This window comes from Streptopelia decaocto, assembly GCF_964273445.1.
Source record: "Streptopelia decaocto genome assembly, chromosome: 4".
Taxonomy (NCBI): Eukaryota; Metazoa; Chordata; class Aves; order Columbiformes; family Columbidae; genus Streptopelia; species Streptopelia decaocto.
The window spans coordinates 24,856,754-24,875,438 of NC_138658.1; the positions used below are offsets into that span (position 1 = coordinate 24,856,754).

Sequence of the window (18,685 nt, forward strand, 5' to 3'; positions counted from 1 at the left end):
CATGCAACAATCACTATCATTTCTGCTGAACTGCAGGATACAGTTCAGCAATCTAAACCTAAATTAAAAAAAAAAAAAAAAAAAAGACAAATCAAACTAAGACACACTCTTTTGCCTTTTGTCCAGTTTCTAAGGTGAACTGTTAAGGTCAGAAAATAAAGAGTGTGCCTTTGTGACTTGAACAACAGAGAAAATGTTGGTGCTCAAAACTATCTGTTTTGGTCTCAAGCCAAGTTGCCTCCTAAATACTATACAGTTAAGAAGTACAGCCATACTCATAACAGTACTTTTAACAGCTCATAATAGTATTTTAAGCATCACAGTAAAGCCCCACTGAACATGAATCACTTTAAACCTCTTTCACATGAAGAAAGCAATACACACAGAAGTAGAAAGGATTTTCCATTCTTGCACTTAGGAGATTCAGAAATGGGTATTGCATATAAAGCTTATTATCCTTGATCCCTGAGGGAAAAGGGAGGAATATATTTGCATCACACTCTTTTTTCTGGCCTCCAAAATTGTTTGTACTCTCCATTATTACTGGCATAATAAGAAACTTGATATATTGCTGACAAGCATTTCTCCAGCAAAACCAGACCACCAATGCTAATTGTAAATACACACATTATTACAGCTTCTAAAGGAGAAAGCTCGTCTACTTCTGTCACTGCTTCCCAAACCTTTGTAGACCTATGGCAATTTCTATCAGTGGGATATCTGCCATACATAATTTTATTTGCTGAAAAGCACTGCTCTAGAGATGTTGAGCGATGGTTCAGGGGCCATTAGCAGCAGTGCCAGTAACGCAGAGAGTGCCGTCCGACCCCGCAGGGCTCCCTGCCGGGCACGCAGCTCTGCAGCAACAGCTCTGAGAGGTGTTTCTCCATAGGAATTCTCACTGTTAGCACACAGGACTGGTAACAGCAAGGAAGGTAGTCTGAAACAGTTGACAGAGCTATTAGTGACTGCCCATGAAGTAATGTAGAGCAAAAAAGCTCTGAAATAATAGCACAGCATTAACTGCAGTAACCTTTTTGTAGAGAAAAGCTTTCAGAAAGAATGCACTTAACTGAGGGCAAATTACTACCACCTACACATGGCAATTTCAAGTATACTCACTTGCTTGTTTGCCTCTCTCCCATCTGCTTCCTCTATTTTTGCATGTCCACATCAAAAGTATATGTGTTAATGTATCTTCTCTCATCTTCCATTTCCCTCCCCTCACCACTTCCTGGTAGATTTACCCAGGGCACAGAGAGTCTGCAGACACTTTCTCTTCAATGGACAGAATCCAGAGGGAATTCAAAGTAAGAAAGGAAATAACTAGGAGTTTCACTCAGCCAGGAAGGATTCAAGTGAACAGCAGCTGGAGGCAACTCTATGTTTTGACTGGGTTGTCAAAACATTCAAGTGTATCTGCGCATTCAGTGTTTCCTTAACGCACACCTCTCTTCCCTCTCTCTGGGGACGCTATACAACATATACTTGTTAAATATTCATTATTTTTAGCAAACTTGATCTTTTTCAGCAGTTTTTGAAATTTCACTCTCACTGCTGGATCAAGTACTGCTTACAGATCTCATAGTGGAAATGTTACCAAGCTCCTTTCCTCCTCAATCTTAACGAAAACCTAAAATACCAGTTATAATTTAACATATTTTATTTATTTATTTTTACATTTGGGAAACTTGCTCTATGAGATGCTGTAAGAAAAACACGTATCAAAGAAGTGCAGTAAGTGTAATTATTCTGCTGCACCAGAGAACACTCCAAATGTGTGGCAGGATTCTCATGAACAGAAAGGAAAACTGAAGCTTTTCTGAGCCAAACATCAGAATCTAACAACTAAAAGGTATAGTGAGTATCTGCCACTATTCCAGTCTACTGTGATACCAGTACTTACCATATAACTGGAAGTTAAATGTTTCTTGAGGAACTGACTGAAAAGTACCGGAATACCTTTTAAAATGCAAAGACAAGCTTTAAACTTAAACAAATCCTAGACAAACAGACAAATCCTGCCTAACACAAGCTTCCAAAAAAGCCTTCAAAGGTACTTAGACTGTTTAAGCTGATTCCAAATGGCATAGCTACAGTGAACTTGTCTGATACTTTATTGAGCAGCACAGAAACCTCAAGGGCCAGAAGACTAACCCAAAGAACAGCTTTCTGCAGGTTCGGCCCCAGGAAATGGACCTCCATGGCTTGAGCTGAGTGACAATGCTATGAACCCGCGTACAGGAACAGACGGCTGCAAGATGACAGCAGCACCAAGAGCAGTTTTAAACCCATCAAGGAATCACCACCAAAATAAGCAGGGCCAAACAGACCAAAACCTGAGCTGCTGCTCTGCTCCCAGAGTAAGACAGACTTTTACTAGAGATGTTCTACGGAATTTTGCTTCTGTGTCCAGGAGATTACAAAGTCCTAGGCTAGTTTTAGCAACTACAGTTGTGTGGCTGTTATGGCTACTGATGGTTCCCAAGACTAAGTCTTAATTTCAAAGCAGATCAAGATCCCTCTGATGCAGCCATAATGCAAAACAGAAATTCTGATTTCTTAGGCTGGCATCAGTCAGAAGGAGCCAGGTCCACTTCAGCCTGAGCCCTACACAAAATTCATTTGGAGAACCACCTTCCCAGAGTCCCCGCAAAAACAACAACAAAAATTTTCAAGGATCATGCCCTAAAGAAATCACTGTGGTAGCATCATTCAGTCTGAGTCAAGAGTGTTTAATGGCAACCCTCAAAAAGAACAACGTAAAAATGAAGATGATCTATAAACAACCATCTTGGACATCATTAATGCAAAGACCTGAAGATCCAAGAAACCACTCTGAACTGCATTCTTGTGGGTAGGCTTGCGGACAGACCAAGAACCAGCCCTCAGAAAGCAATCACTGACCAAATAATCTGGGTTCAGAAACAGACATGTACAAAGAAGTCCATTTAAACAACTAAGGAAAACAGCACATATAAATCACTGGAAGCTTCCAGTTTGATCCGGTGAGGATTATAACAGAGAATGCTAACTATATGTACTATACCTTCCCTTCTTCCATGCGTATTGTATAGCCAAGGGCATTGGAGGCAGATGTGGGTGTGAAATTAAATTCCTGTTCCTTGTCAATTTTGAGGAAGTATCAGAAATAATATTTTATCAAGGATCTGTCATTTTGGCTGCTGTATCAGCTGATAACCTTGAAGCAGCACCTTTCTCCTCTGCCCCACTGGCCACCTTCTGCCATGCCTGTGTGACTAAACTTCAGGTCCTCATTTACACCTTCAACTAGTCTTAGGAATTGTGTATTCCTTTAAATTTTAAGAGAGCAACAGAGCTTGAACAACATAAGGAGTGGTAAAAGAAAATGAGAAAACTGGCTTACTCTAAGTGAGAAAGCAGGACTTTCTCCACCTCACGATACTGCTGCAGGGAGTGCTGTATACATCTAGTGTGAAAATATGAATTCCAGTTAGGAAAATACGTATCCCAGAGACATTTCTGTCATGTCAAAAGATGTCAGATTGAGTCCACTTTGAGGCATACTGCATCAGATATCAAGGTCTTTCTCATTCAATTTAAAAAGCAGAATATAGTAATCTCTTTGCTTCTCCCACCATTGTGGTGACATCTCGTAATTACTGCTGACTGATATAAAACATGCTGCTTCCTATTACCTTGATCTCTCCCTCTCAGACTTCTTCTGATTTACATTCAGACTGGACGTGCGTTAGACACGTTCACAGCAATTAGTGCAACAGGTGCCCTGACTGGAGACTCTGAACCTCACCAGACACAAATAATGCAACCAGAAGCACCAAGTGTAATGCTGCATTGTAAGTTAGTATTTCTCTGAAATGTAAACCTGTAAATATGTAAATCTCATGTTTGCTTCCCGGTAAATTCGCACATCTAATTAATACTTGTTTAATATACATGTTATAACCAAGAAGGTTCTTTGAGGCTACCTTCATAGTTCTCAATTGGAATTAGAAGTTAATTGCAATATCTTTACGAGACACTAGAGGGAAGCCAAGATATCTCAAGAACTCTCTCTAATAATCCAGCTTGCAATCCTCAACACGAAGATTTAAAAAAAAAAAAAAATCCTTCACGTGGCACAAAAAATACCAGTAATACTTACTGTATGTAAAGATGCCAAACAAATTCTTAGTTTACAGAACAGCTTTTCTGTTTCTTTTTCATTGGCACTCTGCACACTGTTAAGCTCCAGGCTGTTCCCTCTGGGTGTTCCCTCGGCAATGCTGAGAGCCTGGGAGCTTTCGCAGTTTTAACATTTGACAGTAATCCCATGAAACATTCAGAGAGTATGATAACTTGGAAATATACACTGTAAATATAGGTGATGAACATGTTTTCTTCCTTATTTGCTGTTTGTTACACAATTGCTCTGGTAATTTCTACTCTGGGCATAATTTTTTTTCTGTTATTTTTTTAAGCACCCATCACACTAACGAGGCTCTTGGGATGTCTGGTTCATCCCTCTGTGTGTCCCTTCACCAGTGTTGCAAGGACTCACTTTCACCCAGAGTACAGAGGTAAGTTAGACGTAAATATGGTCAGAAAAGCTGGTTTATATCCCTGCTCTGAGCTGCAGCTATCAGGCATGGGACTTCTTGAGGGTACCCAAAAAGCTCTGGTCATGTGACTGACTGCCTCTTAAACGTCCTTCTTCCCCTCTCCCAACTTCTTAAACAGCCGTCCACATTTGCTGCCAAACAAGTGGCTGTTTACCCCTCTTGCCATTGACTTCATTATCCTCATCTGGTGTTGACCATATGGGTGCCCTGGTACTTTCTACCCTGGCTATCAATTCTGTTAACTAGTACCTTCCTCCCTTACTACCCCATAGTGTGCTGCTGGTTTCTTATCCTGCTGTCTTTTTGGAGCGACGCAAATCAGGGTTAACCATCGGCACACATACCTTAATATATCTGTTTATCTTCACTCCCCAGCAAGAGGGGTAACAAAACAAAACAAAACAAACATTTGATATACAAAATAAGCTGATGGTAACACAATGCCAAAAATAGCTTATTATGTTAAGTGCAAGGGAGAAAAGCCTTGATATAAAGCTTGATTGCAACAACATTTCAATTTACCAATTTAAATACAAGACTTGCATTAAAATATTTCTTGAGATACATCTCTTGCTAAGGTGATTTTTTTTGAATTTATATACATGTATCCAGTTGTAACACTTGACAGTAGTCTCATGAAGCATTCAAAGACTATAGCTTGTTAAGTACACACTGTATATATGCGTGGTTAATGTCTGTAGGATTTTTTCCTGCAAGGGTTTATAACATTATGTTGAGTACTAGCCTCAAACAGGTGACCAGCCACCTGATACAGTATAAGACCCCCAAACCCTCCCAAAGTCCCACAGTCTACGCCTCCAGTGCTCACTGGATCCAGATGGTGTTGCCTCTTTCTGGTCTGCGAGACTCCACTGTCAGCTCTCCAAAAGTGGAGAAAAACTGCTCCATTTCCTTCTGCAACATGTCATTCCTCTTCTCTGCATCTTCCTTGGCCCGTTCTGCATTACGCATTTTGATTTCTACCATCGTGAATTTCTTCCGCTCTTGGTCCAGCTCTTCATGTAGGGCCATCATTTCTGTCTCCAGGGTGAGATTTCTCTGCTCCAAGCTGCAAAAAGAAGAAATAAAAGCAGACAGCTCCTGAGCAGCACTCCTCAGTCACTCGAGCAGAAATGCACACCACAGACTCACTCAGACACGTGCCTTTTCATTTACAAAGCTTAGACTGAAGCTATGGTTTGCAGACACACCTCTCAAAAATTCATCAATGAACTGTTTGCACAGGGCAACATCCTCCATAGCTCATTTAGAAAATGCGCAATAACGGCCACTGGTAAGATGCACGGCAGCAAACAGCTCCACCTATTTCTCCAGGAATAACTTAAGTAAGCCTTTTACTTCTGGAAGTGTTGACACCCAGCTCCCGCTGGCCACCCACCCTAGCTACCTTGTTGTGTGCAAGAGTCTGCACTATCCATAGACGACAGAGCTCTCCCTTGCCGCCTTTAACAGGTCTGAGCTGTGAAAGCAAGGCTCAAAGCCGCAGTGCAGAGACAGGACTGTAAGCACAGGTAACTTCCAGGTGCAGCACTTCCTCAAGTGGAACAAGGACTCTGGAAAGGAGTTCCAGCAGTCTCCTGATCTCAAAAATTATAGGTAGAATAAATCATGGCACTGCTTTCACTTAAAGGTGATGCCCAGTTGTCCTTCTCGGTCTCTGGAGAAAAGGCATCAATTAATGAAAACATAGTGAGAGCCTCCTCAATTTGTTACGTCTCCAAGGTAGCTTTGGTTTTGTCACCAACGGGATAGTGTGTCACCAACATGGCAAGCAATTGTTCTAACACAAAGCCCTTTGGATCATTATACCTTTGTGAGATAGATGCTGGAGTATGTTAATTCCAGCAGACTGGAAACTCAGTCATGAGCACCCAATGACTGCAGTTAGTGCAGACTGCAAGTCACAAGAGGGAAAAATTACTGGATTTAGTCAGCAAAAGGCAGGCAAACAGCAGAACTAAACCATCTTACCTTTTAATCCTTGTCTCATACTCTAGTTTTTGCTTGGCCATCTCTTGCTTCAAGCTGGACACAAGGCTGTGCAGAGCGCTGTGACTGTTAGTACTGTTGGCCACAAACGTTTCACTGTTATCACTGCTGCTGGTGGCTCGGCTGCTGTGGCCCCCCATGCTCCTTCTGTCACTTTTGTTCTCATAGTCACCCGTGTTAGAGAGGTCTTCCTGCGGTGGTCCATCCAACACAGAGTCTTCAAAGTTACCCGCATAAAAGTCCTGCTCAGGGCAGGTGGTGGTGGATGAACGACAGGAGTTGGAGTTCTCAGGGAGTGATATTTCACAGGAGGACGTTGACCAGGTGGCACTGTCCACGCTCTGTTTATCATCAGAGTTCACCATAGAGAACTGCTGGTGGACATTGTCATAGGTAGAAAGCCTGTTGTGCTGGCCTGAGTCACTCACCAGCTCCTTCTGCTTGTTGTCCCTCATTGTGACGTAGCCATTGGGCACCCAGCCCGGGGTGCGGCTGTTGAGGGTGTTGCTGTGTCCGTCTGTGCTGGAAACACCCATCCGCACCGCTCCGTTCTGCACGCTGTGCGTGCCCATCTTAGTCACCGGTCCTTTCAGGGATGACGTTCTCCTGGTTTGCAGCGCACAGTTTGGTAAGGTCTGGCTCTTCTCAGCACCCTCCACAGAGCTGCTGAAGGACCCGTTGGTGACTATGCCACTGCCTTTATTAAAAGCAGGATTTTTTTTCACCATGAGCGGTGGGCTTCTGGTGACATCTGGTTTCTGGACGCTGTTCCTGGGGCTATTTGTCTTGCTGCCTGGCTGACCAGTCGGAGATTCATTGTCCATGCTCCCCCTTTGGGGAGACTCGGGTTTGTCCCAGGAGCAGCGCCTCACTGGTGCCTCCTTGGTGTTGTTGTTTTCTTTGTTCTGTAGCTGCCCCACAACCACTTTCTTTGGCATTTCATTGTTGTTGTTGCATACCTCGGGTCCCATCTGAGGGTCTGCATCCCTGGGAAACAGCTCTTCATGTTTGCTAATCATCACTGACATGAGCTGCTGGACTACTACTGTACCTGGAACAAGACACCAAGCATGTGGGCATTAACAGTATGTTTTGTTCAGGGCATAAATATACTTTATGCCTCATGTTAGTAAACATTCAGCTTACACAAACATCTACGCAATACATCCATCTGCATAACACCCTGAATGTTTAACATGCCTGAAGCACCTCTGGCTACTGGGCTGGATCAACATCACCTGTTCTTTCCATCAAACCAAGCCAGCAGGACTCACAGAATCCCTAAGAACAGGAACTTGTTTGCAAGTTACTGTGACAGTAACTGCACCCAAGAAGATGACAGATGACTGCTTTCAATAACTGGAAAAACATTATTTTCCCCTTTCCATATAGTTGTTAGTTTTTTTAAATAAACCCTTAAGATAGTATTTTATTTAGGAATGGCTAACTCCCCTCTCCCCATCTCAAATCTCCATTTGTCTCCCCCACACCAGGTGAGCTGAAGATACATGGGATCCCATCAGTAACCATCATCCTGTGAGGTATGTTCTCTTTGGGTTCAGTGGTATAAATCATCTCTGTGACACCTCTCTCCAACTCCATTCTGTTGAACAATGCAAAGTACTTCTTGTACTATTTAATGCAAAAGCGTTGGGGGCAAAAAAAGGGCCAGTTTGCTGCCTGAACAAAAGAAACATTTACGGCAGTTATCCACCAGGCACTTAAGCTTGCAGCAGTGCCAGGGTAAGGGTTTGTAGGTACAAACAGAGAGACAGGTGTAAAGTGAAGTGATAGGCAACATGAACGCACACACACAAAAATTTAACTCCCATGAGAGACAGGACAAAACACTTGAGGAGGAAGGAAACAAAACAAGAACAACTCTTGTGTGTGTTCCTCAAAATACCACGGGGAGGTTGTGTAAAGTGCGTAAACTAGGACTTCACTGACACAGTAAAGCTTGTCTGAGCACCCCCATATCAGATAATCATGGTGCATTTGAGACAAAGATGTACAGAAACCAGGAGGAAGCCACACATGCAGATTTATGGGTATGTGAAGCTGCACAGGTTTGATGACACTCATGCAGAGTCACAGAAAACATGCACATAAATTGGACATCTGCCCTTGCAAACCCTTCCAAGTCACCTGCATGACTGAAACGTTCTCTGTGACAATGAGAATCCAGACACTGAAGTGGAGAAGATGATTAAAAACCCTCTCCACTTCAGAAGGTTTTCTGGCTTGTCTGAGCTACTGTTCAGACAGCTAACCCTGGGTATTTACTGCTTTCGTATATGATCTGGAAACACCATGTCCACAACACCATAATAACTGTGTTGAGAGTTAAAAGAAGGAGAAAGAAACGTGATGTCAGAAAAGCAAGTAAGTGAACAAAGTACACAGCGAATTGTAGTATCTAGGGAAGAGAAAAAGCATCAAACTCACAGAAAAATAGTAAATCCATACATTCTCGAAATATGAACACTGCATTTTAGAGGTGTGAAATAATTTCAGTGCAGGGTCTACGTACAGCTCCAATTTCTGAGAAAGTTAAGTAAATCCTGCACATTAAAAGTGCTTGGAGGGAGAAAGGGCATCATGCTTTATGGAGAACTAAAGTCAAAAAGCTTAAGCTGAGGAAAGAAATATAGGAGGAAACTGTCATGGCCATATTTTTGTCTTAATCACAGAAAAATTGCTACAGCTGGGCATTGCTGCGTTGTTGTTTACAATGCAGCTGACAATTTGATCACTGTTGCACAGGAAGGTACATAACGTACCTCTGCCTTGTGGGGTATTCTTACATGGGTCACTGCAGTATGAACCTTTACAAACTTTTTTCATCCTTAACAGCCACAGGTCAAACATTAACTGCACTCAGACAACATGTGCTGAATCAGAACATGTTATATTTGCAGCAAGTATTGAGAAGAAAAGTACATTTTCACCGAAGTTGCACAATCTCATGCAAAGTCTGTTGGCAACGCTGCACATTCCAGTCACTTATGTAGTAACCTGCACGGTTTAACCCAGCAGATCACTCAGGTTATAGAATTCTGGGTCTATCAAACAGATATATGGAACTTACTGCACATACTACATGGACCTGTACGTACTGCTAATAAATATAAAGACATTCCTTATTTCTATTCAAGTGATATACAGTAAGCTCACCCTCCATGATAGTCAGAGGATCTTCCACTTTGGGGCGAAGGATGTTTGGGCCAAAAACGGTGGCCAGATTTTGCACACTCATTTTGTTTACGCCTGAGTAAGACTGGACTTCATCAAGGAATCTGTGGGGAAGAAAAATGCCTTTAAGGAACATATAAAAGGGAAGAAAAGAAAAAATCCAAAGCATGTTTCTTAATATACTTGAAGTATGTAATTCCAAATCCTCATGGACATATTGAAAGCTCGGTGCTATTCTGAACTTCTTGACCCCAAGAGGGCCAACTGTGTCCCAGGGTGCATCAAGCACAGCATTGCCAGCCGGGCGAGGGAGGCGATTGTCCCGCTCTGCCCTGCACTGGTGCGGCCTCACCTGGAGCACTGTGTGCAGCTCTGAGCACTACAGGATAAAACAGATAGTAAGCTACTAGAAAGTGTCCAGAAGAGGGCTAAGAACTTGGTGAAGGGTTTGGAGAGGAAGTGGTATAAGGAGCGGCTAAAGTCACTTGGTTTGTTCAGCCTGGAGAAGAGGAGACTGATGAGAGACCTCATTGTGTTCTATAGCTTCCTCACAACGGGAGGAGGAAGGGCAGGCACTGAACTCTTCTCTTTGGTGACCAACGACAGAAACCAAGGGAATGGCAGGAACATGTGCCAGGGGAGGTTTAGGTTGCACATTAGGAAAAGGTTCTTCAACCAGAGGGTGGTGGAACAATGGAACAGGCTCCCCAGGGAGGTGTCACAGCCCCAAGCCTGACAGTGTTCAAGAAGAGACTGGACAACGCTCTCAGACACACGGTGTGAACTGTGGGGCTGTCATATGCAGGGACAGGAGCTGAACTCGATCCTTGTGGGTCCCTTCCAACTCAGGACACTCTATTATTCTTCAGATTGTCTTCAAAATTATATTATGCTGGTGCAAAAGGAATTGTGGTTTTTGCATTGCTTAAATTTGCCATTTGGTACTAGAATACATTCTTAAATAAATTTGGTTATGTTATACATAATTTTAACGCACTTTTCTCGCTTTATGGGTTTTTTTTTTTACTGACTTACTACCTGCTATTTATTTTATATTTACTTTAGGCTATGGAAATAGTGTTAGACAAAAAGCAAATTGAGCAGTTTTTTAATTCAAGTTCAAAACGGGTCTCAAAGCAGCAGACACAACTCACAACATCAACACCACATTTGGCCCAGGAACTGCTAATGACTGTACAGTGCAGTGGTGGTTCAAGAAGTTTCGCAAAGGAGATGAGAGCCTTGAAGGTGAAGAGCGCAGTGGCCAGCCATTGGAAGGTGACAACGACCAAGGAGGGCAATTATCAAAGCTGATCCTATTACAACTACACGAGAAGTTGCCGAAGAACTCAATATTGACCATTCTATGGTCATTCAGCATTTGAAACAAATCAGAAAGGTGAAAAAGCTCAATAAGTGGGTGCCTCATGAACTGACCAAAAATAAAAAGAAAAATCATCATTCTGAAGTGTCGTCTTCTCTTATTCTACACAACAACAATGAACCATTTCTTGATCAGATTGCGATGTGCAACGAAAAGTGGATTTTATACAACAGCTGGTAACAACCAGCTCAGTGGCTGGACCAAGAAGAACCTCCAAAGCACTTCCCAAAGCCAAACTTGCACCAAAAAGGTTCATGGTCACTGTTTGGTTGTCTGCAGCCACTCTTATCCACTACAGTTGCCCAAATCCCAGAGAAACCATCACAACTGAGAAGTTGGCTCAGCAAATTGATGAGACGCACCAAAAACTGCAATGCCTGCAGACTGCATTGGTCAACAGAAAGGATACAATTCTTCTCCATGACAACACCCCACCACACATCGCACAACTGACACTTCAGAAGTTGAACTAATTGGACTATGAAGTTTTGCCTCATCTGCCATATTCACCTGACCTCTCACCAACCAACAACCACTTCTTCAAGCGTCTTGACAGCTTTGCGTGGGGAAAATGCTTCCACAACCAGCAGGTTACAGAAAATGTCATCCCAGAGTTCTTTGATTCTGAAGCACAGATTTTTACGCTACAGGAGTAAACAAACCTACTTCTCATTGGTAAAAATGTGTTGCTTGTAATGGTTCCTGTTTTGATTAATAAATATGTGTTTGAGCCTAGTTATAATTGTTCAAAATTTACAGTCCAAAACTGCAGTTACTTTTGCACCAACCTAATACATTGATAACACCATTTAAATCTCAATCTGGAATGACAAGGTAACTCTGTTAAAGATGGTAGTATTAATCAGCATAATCAATCAACTACTTGGCTCATAAAATATCCTCAAAATGCAAACTTTCAATTAAAAACAGGTTAGTTTTGTTTGTTTTATGTGTATGTATATGTGTGTGTGTTTTGGTTTGGGGTTTTTTTTTTTGGTTGTTTTGGTTTGGTTTTGATGCTGGGAACTTCCTAGAAAGTCACAAGTTACAACTGTGTATGACATATTATTAACATCTTAGATTTGTCCACAAAACTTATTCTGTATACTGCAAGACATACACAGTTTTCAAGGATATCACACTTCAGGAGTACGCAACCAAGGCAAATAACTACAGTTCGAAATGGGAAAACCAGAGTCTTATAAAAAGGACAGAATATATTGACTTCTACCTTCTTGCATTTCTTGCTGAATGCAGCCTGCTTCTAAAAGGAAACACATAAATATGCATCATGATAGAGCAAATTAGTCATTAGTCATGCAGTAAACCAGTATTTTTAGTGTATTTACTGAAGTTCACCAATCCTCTGACTTTTTGAATAATGCTTTTCCTTTAAGGCACATATACACACAGGTTTGTCTGTCAGCTCACTATTATAAATACCATTGTGATGTCCTTGCAAGAGCACTTACCTACAGATATATTTCAGTAGATTATAATTGACAGCTGGCAGGCTCTTCACTTGTTTCACCAGTTCGTTCAGGCCCTTTGAGTGGTTTAAGAAGAAAAAAATAATGAGTGGAATTGTACCATTTCTTAGTATTTCACCAGAGATTCAAAAATTGTCAGCAATTCCAATTACAAGACAATAAACACATCACTGAAATTGCAGCATTAAATGCTCTGTATAAGTTACCATCAGGAACAACCTGTAGAATCTATTTGGATGGGGAAAGTTGTATTCAGCTAACAAGGATTAGCTCTGGATAAAAAACAAGTAAATAACTTGGTTTCATCCTGTCTTTCCCTCTTTTTGACCAGCAGCTCTGTTCCTCCTGCTGATAAGGCTGAGGCTTCCAGGAACATTTCTGCTTTCAACTAACTGGAATTTTCATATGAGACACTCCTTGGGTACTTTACTTAGCTACCCTGCGTGCTAGATGCACATCAATAAAAAGTTATTTCAGTTTGTGCCCACCCTGGGAATGGGACAAGCAGGATACTACACACTATCTTCTGTACCCTGTGGAAACAGCCCCTGGCTACACACCTTACCAATGAACAACTTCAGATTATTTTCCAGTATGAGGTTTGGGTACTTCGCCAGCATCGGTGGCGTTTTCATTACAGTATGCTATGAAAACAAACGAAAATTTGGTTGGGTGGATCAAAATAGTGCACAAGTTTGCTGGCTGTGGGCTCAGAAAGGAAACAAGATGCACAGCTCTCTGCCTTAACAGTGACTGAACTTTTCATTTCTGCATGGGCAAAGATCAACTGAAAGTCTAGGCAGAGAGCCTTATAGCAGGACTGCTAAACCACCATGAAGTGGATTAAAGTCACTCATCATTGATAGTACTAATTTTTCACAAACTGCCAGCACTCATTCCAGCACCAGAAGACCACTGAAATTTCAATCTTGCTTTCAAAATGAATTTAATAAAGTGCTTTGTGGCACAGTTGCAGAAGAACTACATTAACACACTCTGGACTACACCAATATAAAATGACAAAAAAAAAAAATCTGAAAATATCACTGCAAGTATAGCTGCATGATGACTAACTGCAGAGCTCTCAAGTGGCTTTATGTTGGAGCTGTCAATGATTAGGGATATATTCAACATGCACAAGCAAATACCTGCAGCTTCAGCTCTGAGGATCCCCTGCCATAACTTGGGCAAAGAGCAGCTTAAATTAAACCAGCTGAACAGCCAAATCCCACCTTTGCAAGCAGCTGACATAGACTTGCGAAGCTGGTAAAGAAACCAGTCTCATCTCAGTGGGTGTCAAGAGATCATGACTATGAAAGACAGTTTGCCACAGATCTCCCCCCATCCCCCCTGCCCCGCAATTCCATCAGATGGGAACAACTTCCACCGCTGGGGTTGGCAGTCATCAACTGAAGGCTCAGAAAGGAGAGACAGTCTGTTAGAAAAGAGCGCTTCCTACTCAATTAAATAGAAGATTAGGTAAGAAAGGTTGCAGTTCTAGCAGGATTTGAAATGTCAAAAAGGAATTAAACAGAAATAACCACATGAGAAAGTTAGAGTAGACTGAAATCAACAGAATGAGCCTATTTGTGTTTACTTTGAAAAATATGAGGGTTGACCTCATTACCCATAAGCACACAGAACAATGTAAAAACAAGCACTCAGTTTCTTGTGTCTTCTGACTAATACACAGTAGGGTCATGCTCACTGTAGGGCACACACCGCAGTCAAAACCCTTATTTTGCTGATCTATATTGTGCAGACTTAAGATTGAGTCTGGAAGGTGGGTCTGCTTCCAGAGATCTTTCTGAGACCTCAATCAATGACAGGCAACGAATAGAGAGTCCTTTGGCCTTCAAACAGAAAAAGCTGGCATGCTATGACACTTAGAAGAAAATGATCCCTGATACAATGGCAAGAGCTGGGCAGCACTAATAAGACCCTTCCTTTTACAGTGCAGAATGATAATCCATGAAAATGCAAGTCTCTTCCATGCAAAATGGAAGCTATTGACTACAATAATGTTTATTTGAACTGGATTCAGTGATGTGCAATAAATGCAGCTATGTCTTTATTTAGGCTTCCAAATGACCTAGGCAGAAAAAATTTTCATGTAAAACCAGCCTCAATTAATAGATGCACATCTTAAATTAGCATAGTTAATTACCAGTTTCTCTCCTCCTCAAAATCAGAACAGCCTTTTATTTTGTCTTACTCAAGTTGCCAACTCACCGTTTCTTCCTCCTTGCTGAGCATTTTGGCACAGGAAAGAAAATCGTCGTATTTTGCATACGGTATGACTGGTTCTGGGAGCTCCCTTAGGTACAGCTTAAGCAGTGATGCCACTGTGTGCACATCTGTATTGCTGTTGGGTTGGAAAACAAAAAGTCATTACTGTGAATCAGGATAATACTGTGCGACAGGCTAAAAACTGCCACTTTTTCATTGTCACCCCAGATTTTACTCTTCAGCAGTATATACATTCAATCAATTTAATAATATCTAGTATGTGTTGTTTTGTTTTTCTGATAAAGAGCTTGGGATACCTGCAAGCAAGGGTCTGTCAACTCTGCTGATTTATTACTATAAATAAATACACAGAGAGCCCCTATTTGCATGCGCAGGTATTGAGAAGATCCTGGCTCTGACTGACAGGCATCTCACATCAGGCATACAACATCCATCTTAACTGATGCTTTTCATTTTCACCTAACCCAGAAACCAGCAATCATAATTACATAGTGGGATTATTCTCCTACCAGATGGTCTCAGTTGCCAAAACATCCCAGCGTGTCTCAATTCCACTGTATCACTATCTCCTCTGGTATCAGTATTAAATAAGCGGGTCTTAACAGAGACCATATATGCCACACATTTAGTTGAAACTTCCCCAACTGGATTAGTTTTCCCTGGCACGCATCTTTTTCCTGCGGACTCGCACAAAATTACTACTGTGCCGATTAGTTGGAGCATTACACCAAAAACCTGGAGGTACTTTACATGCGGAACCATAAATCCATGAGAAATGAGATTTAGATCTGTCCTGTACGAAGTAAGCCGAGGCACTGCAAGTCACCCAACTCAGCAAATGTCTGAGTGCTAGCACAACAGGCAGCATCAGAGGGCTGACAGTCAAAGACCTCATATGACATATGCTTTTGCATAATTACATTTGCAGAAACTTAAGATTCTTTTTTTTATACAGCTAGTAGAAGCCTAGGTTTTTTATCAGGCATGTAAGAAGATGGGGAGAAAGAACAAAATCACAAGTTCCAAGTATGCAATAAAACTTGCTTAAATGTTTCTGAGGTTTGTGAAGTTACACTGCGGTAACTGAGGAGTACTTCTGTGAAAAGAAAGGAATAGAAATAGATAAAAACTGGAAGTTGGCATGAAGCAATCTGTCTCGTGTTAACTTCTGAGACCATCTCTGGGTTTAGCTAATCAGACATTTCTTCAAATCCTCCCTTACTGGAATGTTTTGCATGCTTTCCCTGGTTCTGACAGAGTTGCACTGCAAGCTGATGTCTGTCCCTCTGACTTCTGAAAAATCCAAAAACCAGATACTAAATTATGCTCATTTCATTCACAGGAAACAGAAAATGCACAGACATCCCTACAATGTTCATTACTGTGTATTTTCTTCTTAAGTCTGCACACTTAAAACAGTTTTTAAATGCACAGTCTCTCAAAGGGAACCACTGGTATTTCAGCTTTGCTAGGGGTATGTTAATCATTATTTCGGAATGATCTTTTAAAACAATAATGGCTTTTACTAAGTTAAATCTTAACAAGAATGATGGGAACAATCTTAGCTTAATGCGGTCTGGTATGAGCAATCTAAGTCAAAACAAGAGAAATTATAAAGCATTTTTAATATAATATTGAAAGGTTAACCACAACCATGCTTGTCAAAATAAATTCCCAGAAAACATTTCTATTTTCATCATAAATAATTCCCAGCCAAAATTCAAATGTGTGAATTACTTATTATTATTTAAACACAGAAACTCCCCAGGCACTGCTGAAGAACTGAAGCACATCATTCCAGAGACTACTGGCGTAAAACTAGAGATGCCTTTCCAAAATACAAGATTCAGACATGCTGAATGAGAGGAATCACTGAAGAACAATTAAAAGCTTGGGCACAGGTCTCCCAGTGAAGGGATTAAGCAGTATCACCTCCCTTTCTTTCTACTGCCAGGATCATGCTTTCTGCAGTACATAAGAATAATTTCACACTGGTCACCTGGTGTGAGGTGGAATACTTGCTCCTTGAGGGCACAGCAGATGGAGGATAAAAAGGCTGAAGACAAAAAAGCCCTGAAAACTGTTGCAAACTTGTAAGCTTTAGCCTTTCCATGTGAAGTACTGACAGGAGTAGCACTGTGAAGGCTTGCGTGCTAAAACTGTGGCTCTGCCAAAGAGGAACTCAGAGAGAAATAGGAAAGCAGGATGCTGAGGAACAAGGAAACAATAAAAAGTCTTGTATTCTCAGACTAACCCCCGGAAGTACGTGCTGCACACGGGTCTACAGAAAGGTGCTTTCTGTGCTGGGGTTAGAAACCGAGCTCCCCATTAGTACACGGGGACACATTTGCAATTCCTAAGATTTATACTTTTTAAAATTTCCTTTTTTTTTTTTTTTTTTCTGCTGGCCAAATACTGCAGACTGCCACAAGATGGTGTGATTGCAAAAGAAGATTTTGGAAATTTTGGGTTGATGTCTTTTTTTTCCCCTCAACTGTACTGGAACACTGCTTGGGACTTTATCTATATAGAAATCACCACACATGGTGATTTGGCAGCATAAACATACATACATACACATACTGCGCGCAAAGCTCTTTAGAACAACTGGAATTTTTTATTCTATTATTAGCTGTTAGACAAAGGCTAGAAACTTTCTTCTTTCAGTGTCAATACGGGTATAAAAATACAACAATATTTTTATAATAATCTAATTAGAATAGTTTCATGTAATCCGACACCTGTTTAGATTCTGCAGTCTACTATTTTTGTTTCCACCTTTTGTTTTAAATTACAGAGGGAAACTTTACAATGGCGGATTCCAGTTTTAACTCATCTGAATTTCAGGCGTTTCAATCCACAGACACCATTAAGCCCATTTCAGGCACAGGGGAGAGCTGTGCATTTCAAAGGCGTGCTGAACTGCAAGTGCTCTTGAGGATCAGGAACATTTATTTCCCTTTACGGTCTGTAGTGCTGTACCCACATTTTAAGTCAACCAGCGGCATTTACATATCTGCCTTGAGGGTATTTGTGTAATTTGTAATACACACATCTTTTCAGGGCCCATAGAGGATCTTTTCCTGGACTTTTTCCAGCTACAACTTACCAGCTTAAGAAAATAAATAAACAGTTATTTTGCTGTTCAAACCTAGCCTTATATTCTAGGACCATTACAGCTACAGAAACTTAATGATTAGACCTATCTTGATATTTCTTTTGCTGTCTGACACTGTAATATCAAAGTGTTGCATGATTACACATTCATAATTAACATGATTAAAAGTATTCATTAACAGGCATTAAAAAAAGAGTATTTCAATTTCAGGAGAAAATCCTCTTATCTAAATTGGAACAGCCCTCATTAATTGAGGCGGACTTTCTCCAAATGCACAAGGAATAATTACAAGCTTGAAATAGGAATGACAAAGCACGAAACAGAAAACTGAACACAACACGAAGCATCATCAAGCTGAGAAACAGTCTATTCCGGTATGTTGTGCTGGAAAGTCTGAGAAAGACTACTTACCTCACTTAAACATTAATACTGCTTTTGGTTTCCAAAGGAGCATCCCCCACACAAAGGCATTACAAATGCAAATGCACCACAGCCTCTCCTCAGTCATCAGACTACAAGTATTCAAAGCCCCATTCATCTGAGCCTTGTCATTAATATCCCTCACAGCATTGCTGTTTTGACAGCACTTTCCTTTGTGATCCCACAGCCACTGTGGAAGTGGCTGTCAGACCGA

At 41.3% G+C, this 18,685-nt stretch overlaps 1 protein-coding gene across 7 annotated transcripts in view; it reads right to left on the reverse strand.

Moving 5' to 3' along the window:
- Positions 1-2,714: 2,714 nt before the first annotated feature.
- The window catches only part of ARHGAP24 (Rho GTPase activating protein 24), a 244,228-nt gene continuing 228,257 nt past the window's right edge, over positions 2,715-18,685 (reverse strand). For all 7 annotated transcript variants that reach the window (XM_082050916.1, XM_082050917.1, XM_082050915.1 and 4 more), the window contains 5 exons: positions 14,916-15,048; positions 12,666-12,739; positions 9,792-9,913; positions 6,597-7,665; positions 2,715-5,673 (listed from right to left, as the gene is read on the reverse strand). In XM_082050916.1, the coding sequence (XP_081907042.1) occupies positions 5,430-5,673; positions 6,597-7,665; positions 9,792-9,913; positions 12,666-12,739; positions 14,916-15,048 (1,642 nt within the window). In that variant the 3' untranslated portion in view covers positions 2,715-5,429. The remainder of the gene's footprint in view (positions 5,674-6,596; positions 7,666-9,791; positions 9,914-12,665; positions 12,740-14,915; positions 15,049-18,685) is intronic.